This window comes from Apium graveolens, chromosome 9 (genome assembly GCF_009905375.1).
Source record: "Apium graveolens cultivar Ventura chromosome 9, ASM990537v1, whole genome shotgun sequence".
Taxonomy (NCBI): Eukaryota; Viridiplantae; Streptophyta; class Magnoliopsida; order Apiales; family Apiaceae; genus Apium; species Apium graveolens.
The window spans coordinates 248,920,424-248,926,245 of record NC_133655.1 but is presented as its reverse complement, the minus strand read 5'-3'; the positions used below and the strand labels follow the sequence as shown (position 1 = coordinate 248,926,245).

Sequence of the window (5,822 nt, the reverse complement as noted above, 5' to 3'; positions counted from 1 at the left end):
TCCCGACAACGAGACTCGTTCCAGATTTACAAGATTAATTTTTTAAAATGATTTTTCGACGATCCAACTGTACGGATGTTAAGATATATCGATTTTAGTCATATGAAAAAATTATTAAAAAATTTCAAATTCATCTTGCATGTCAGGATTAGAAAAATCTGGTAAAAGTACTCCTCCCGACAACGAGACTCGTTCCCGATTTACAAGATTAATTTTTAAAATAATTGTTTTGACGATTTAACCGTACGGATGTTAGGATATATCAGTTTTAGTCATATGAAAAAATTATTAAAAAAATTGAAATTAATTTTGCATGTCAGGATTAGAAAAATCCGGTAAAAGTACCCCTCTCGACAACGAATATAAAAATATATTAGCTTTTGTCATATTAAAATATTAAAAATATTCAAATTTATTTTATATTATTTTATAAAAATAATTTCTTAAATCTATTTATAAAAAATTTATAAGTATACAATATTTATTTATCGAGTTTTCTTGTTATAATTGGTTTCCCTCCTTCAACTTTTCATTTACCCCTTCTTTTCTTTTCATTACCCGCTCCCCCCTCCCCCTCCCCCTCCCCCTCCCCCTCCCATGCCCCATTTCATCTCCTTCTCTGTAAACATAAAACACCAAAGTACACAAATCTAAATCTCTCTCTCTCTCTCTCCCTCCTAACCCTCTCAATCCACCTCTATTTCAAACACTTATTACACTCTGAATGACGAATTAACTTCATAGTCGTCCGCTGTTTGTGCTTCCATTTCCGATCCGAAGGATCTCAGCTGCTTGAATTGAGTTGGTATTTCAAAGAAGATTGTGGTCCTATTGAGTTTTGATTTAGGTTGTGGTATCTCCCCTTCCCTCTCTCCCTCTCTTTCTCCCCCTCTACTCTCCTTGTTATGAAAAATCTATACATACATAAATATTTGCTTTGATTTGAGCCTCCTTTGATTGATTTTTATGTTTCTTTAATGGAGTATGGTTCCGTTTAGGGTTTCAATTCGACTTCAATTTGGGGTTTTAGTTTGTGTTCAAAACTAAGGCTTTAGGGCTTATTTGTGGATTCAATGGAAGGTGCTTGTCTTTAATTTTGAGGTATCACTCTCTCTCTCTCTCTTTGTCTAACTCTCTCTCTCATTTTAGTTCTTATTTTGTGCTGATTTTAGTTCTTATTTTGTGCGTACAAGTAAGTAAAGGGGATGTGGAGGGGAAAATTGAAGCTCAAGAAGAAAATTGAGTGTTTTGATGATTTGTGTAGGTTTGTTTCTGTGTGATTTAAGATGTAAGTGATTTTTTCTTCTCCCAGTAGCAGTTTTGTGGGTGTGTCTGTTATGACTTGCTTGAATGCTATATGATAGTTTCCGTAACATCTCTGTATAAGGTATTATCCATCTGGACTGTGTAATGATTTTAGGATTCCCACCACTCTACATGAAATGCAAATATGTGATCAGCTAAGAACTGACACAGTTACATTTTTTGGTTGAATAACATCAACTGCTATAGAAATTAGGTCAGTGATGCTTGACATGCTCAATCGTGGATGTCATTGCACAAGATGAGATATCTAGTTTTTATGTGTTTCGTCTTCTACTGTCCTTGTTCCTATCAGTGAAATAAATGTGGTGCTTAGATTATTAATGTTAAAACTCTTACATGTTTACATGTTTCTAGGTTCCACAAACCATGGAAATTCTTCTTGCTGAATTAAACAGGGTCTGCATATACAGTGTTCCAAAGTATATGAGTTACTCTGAGTCAGTATTTAAAACAAAAGAAGCTTACAACAAAGCCATTGGATATCAAGAAGAAGATGGAAAGCTTGGAAACAGTGATACATATGTAGAACGAGTGAGGTCATGTATGAAGCTATATGGTGCACTTGTTCAGGTGCGTCTCTTTGATCTATCACTAATGTCTGCAGAATATTTGAGTCATTGTGCTTGCTCGTTTTTAGTTTCAAGTTGCTCATTTCTAGTTTTAAGTATCACGGAAACTATGTGAGTCGTGTTGGTTTTTAGACAGAAGCTGAAGGAGTTAAGAACCCACATGGAATTGAAGAAGGCTGGGCATGGATGGCCAGATTTTTGAATGCTCTTCCAGCCAATTTATACACTGTTGTTTCATTGCAGACCTTTATTGAAGTATGATCAAGAAATTCTTATCATTATGAGATGCTGAGATCATACTGCCATACTAAAAGGTGAATTTTTCGGAGAGATTAAATCATGTATGACCTTTGTGACAAGTGATTTTGTTTCTAAACTTATGAATTTTGTGTATTAGGCCAAACGATTCTACTGAAATGGTAAGCCTTGCTTGCAGTAGCCTCTCGGGCATGTCCTCTTCAACAGGTATGTTAAAATGATAAACTGTTATAAGTCCACTCTGTTCTTTGTTGTATTTTTTTTTGAAAGTAAGTCGAATCTCCTTACCAATTCACTCTATTTATGTTCTTGATATTGTTCGGTATTGATCTTTGCAGTTGGTAATTGATTATTTGTGATGCTGCTATGTTTTTGCACTTTACAACAACATTTCCTCTGGATCTTGTTAGGAGAAGAATGCAACTGGAAGGAGCTGCAGGGCGAGCCTACATTTATAATCAGCAGGTGTTTGTTTTTTTATCTTTGTTATTCTCTTGTATTTTTTGTTTTATTCAAATGTTTGTTTTAGTTTTAGTTTTTAGGGGTGTTTATACAACTAAAATGTTTGTTACTTCGTAGTTTTGAAATTTAAGGAATTTTAAGGAAATTTGTTAGTTATGAATGCATAAGGTTTGTTACTTCGGGTTAGATTTGTTTACGTGGTGTCGAATTCAATAATCTTATTTTTGATAATCAAGTTGGGTTTTAGTGGAATTAAGGTCCATGTCAGACATTGACACCCATGTAAAGCACTCCCTGGACATCTATTAAGCTGAATATTAAGTAATAATAAATATAGTTACCCAAGTTTGAACTAAAGTTATAAAAGAGAATTTAGGACGATATTTTGTATTTCATTTTTACGTGCCTTTTTAACCTGCTCATATTTAATTAGTTAGAAACACAAATTAGTTCACTGCTGCATTATTAGCAGGATTACGTTTTCAAGCACTTAGAATTCGAGAATAATTTGAAATTTGCTACGGTGGTGATATTGTAGTTTTGATATGAGTAGGCAGTTGATATAACTGTCAGGATATTGAAAGAAGGAGACATGGATGCAATAAAACTGGAGGGCGGATCACCTTCAAGATGCAAAAACTATTGTGAAGTGCTGTTATAGGTCACGTAGGGCTTACTCCTCAAGCTATTAGTGTTCTCGTGGGATTTAGGCCTCAAGGAAAAAATGTTGTTAGTGCTGTCAAGGTATCTCCAATGTGTATTTATATCTTCTTAATGTAAATTAATAAGTGTTTCTTTGAGAAGTACTTATCACTATGTTGAATTAAGGTTGTGGAGACGGCAATGACATTACAGGAAGTTGGATGCTTCTCTGTTATTCTTGAGTGTGTGCCTTTACCAGTGGCTGCAGCAGCAACATGGGCTCTTAAAATATTTACCACCGGAATTGGGGCTACAGTCATCTCTACTGTATTAAGGACTGTGAGTGAAAAAATCACAACTCTACTGGACCTCCTACAAAAACAGGAAGCAATAATGCTAAGTCAGGTAAAACTGATATCTCAATGCACTTAAATGCAACTCCACTACAGCTACTTTCTCAACTTGAATATGCAGGTGTTGATCCTTTGTGCTTGACAGAGAAGAGCGAGGTTGAGTTTATCACAGAAAACGTCACCTCATTCAGAAACAAGGTGCAACAAGCCTGAAGACATGTCTCATCTGTTAGAGAATGGAAGTAATAGTCAAGACTTAAAGTTTCCCCCTGCTAAGAGAGTTGTTAATGGCTGCAAGACAGGGTCAAACAATGAGGATGTAAGAGAAGCTACAATACTAATTATAGAGAATCTTTGTATTGCAAATTTAATTTCAATTGTGAAATAACAATTGGATTATCGTAATACAGTTTTTTTTTTAAAATTGGTTTATTTTAAATAATGAGATTAATTTTCTAAACAATTGTGTGAAAGCCACTTCAAAAATGGTGAACACCGTTGTATGTTTCACTGCACAATTTTTTTTTTAAAAAAAAAACTGTTATCTTTTGATATTCTTTGCAGTGGTTTAAATCTTTTACACAATTGTCTTTTAAACATAAAACATTCATGACAACAGTTTTTATTAGTTAAAAGAAGTTTATAAACCGTTGTTTATGAAAATATTGAATAAGTTAACAGCAATGGTTTTTCTACAAAACCATTGTTGTTAAGTTAGGTAGACAATAGTTGAATAAATAAACGGTTGTTTAAACAATTTCCTAACAATGGTTAATATAGAGTTCCCGTTGTGAAATCTTGATTATAACCAGTATTAAAAAATATTGTTGAAACTCCCTTATTGTAACTGTATTAACAACTGTTGTCCAATCTTCGATCACACGAGTGTTGGATAGACAACGGAAACTCTACTTGTCAGATAACGGTAAAAAACAGTTGTATGATTGCAAATATGTTGTAGTGACGCAGCATAGTTAGTCTTTGTAAGCATTGGATAACTCACACCAAACGAAGTCTCCTTAGGTTTGTTTGTTTCCATGGCGAATTGCTGAGCACGTCTTCTAGCTGGTCGCTGAAGCTCTGATACCAGATGAAGCACTAATGTCAACACACACACTCTGTTTTGGTGCTTGGAAGAATGTTTTTCTCACGTTAAGTCGTTCAATAACAGATACAAAGCATAATTATAGAAATCCTATCGACTACTGCTACAAAATAGGAACAAACTCCTATCTTGAATGCACTTCCTTATTTTTCTCTACCACCTCTAATAACTATCCTGACTAAATCAAATCAACTATATTATAGCTACATAACAGCTATAATTATTTCTAAATAATGTTTAGATTAAAAACAATTATCTAATAGATTTACTGTTTACATTTTTATAAACAAATCAAACATACATTATATTATACATATTTTTATGTATTTAGTTTGGAATAAATTTATGAGATTTTACTCAAGTGTATGATGTGTTAGTGATTACTGGCCTATACTACACGTTAATCATGTGTGCAAACACTTATAATTCAGTGCTCTAATAATCTTTATATGCAATAGAGAGTCACGAGCTGGGGGGGGCAAGAAAATGAAAGGGGTGAATAGTTTGCAGTTTGCATGTGTGGGATAACTTTATGCAATCAATCAATCCATCCATCCATCGCCTTTCTCCCTTTCAGTTGCCAAACCAAACCTAATTTTCCAAAACATATACAACGCGTACCATTTATATTGAGAGTCAAAATAATGTAGCATCTTGTTTCTGTCTACTGATAAAAATGCAATTGCCCTCTACAGCTGTTTGTAGTGCAGATGAACAATATATACATGTACACACACGTAAATATATTCCAGGGACTTCTGTTCCCTTTGTCTCCAGTCCATGCATGCAAAGCATTAATATAAACAATATTATAGTAACTGATCATGGAGACGGTAAAAGTATGAATTAGCTAATATTTTATATGCAATAATTGCAGTTATATGTGAATTATTTAACAAATTCTCCACGAGTCATGTTGACAAAAGTGACCCCTCTTTAGTTGATGTAGCAGTTCATAGAAAGCCTAGACTGATCACAATTAAAATATATTAAAAAAATATTACCCACTTTTTTTCTTAATCAGTGGGATGGTATGTTTTTTAAAAAAAGCAAAGATTACATGACGGCTGATCCCCTACACTTGAACTAGTATTAAATATTTCCGCT

At 33.9% G+C, this 5,822-nt stretch overlaps 1 protein-coding gene across 1 annotated transcript; it reads left to right on the top strand.

Annotated features, from left to right (window-relative positions):
* Positions 1–1,692: 1,692 nt before the first annotated feature.
* LOC141686144 (mRNA export factor GLE1-like) lies at positions 1,693–2,156 on the top strand. Its single transcript, XM_074491198.1, has 2 exons — positions 1,693–1,896; positions 2,028–2,156. The coding sequence occupies exons 1-2, from the start codon at positions 1,693–1,695 to the stop codon at positions 2,154–2,156; spliced, it is 333 nt and encodes a 110-aa protein (XP_074347299.1).
* The last annotated feature ends 3,666 nt before the right edge of the window (positions 2,157–5,822 follow it).

What these genes read in the sequence shown, in the direction of transcription:
- LOC141686144 (XM_074491198.1), top strand. Translation starts at nt 1,693, where the DNA reads ATGGAAATTCTTCTTGCTGAATTAAACAGGGTCTGCATATACAGTGTT. An exon ending in TATATGGTGCACTTGTTCAG is followed by an intron (nt 1,897 to 2,027) that starts GTGCGTCTCTTT and finishes GTTGGTTTTTAG; the next exon opens with ACAGAAGCTGAAGGAGTTAA.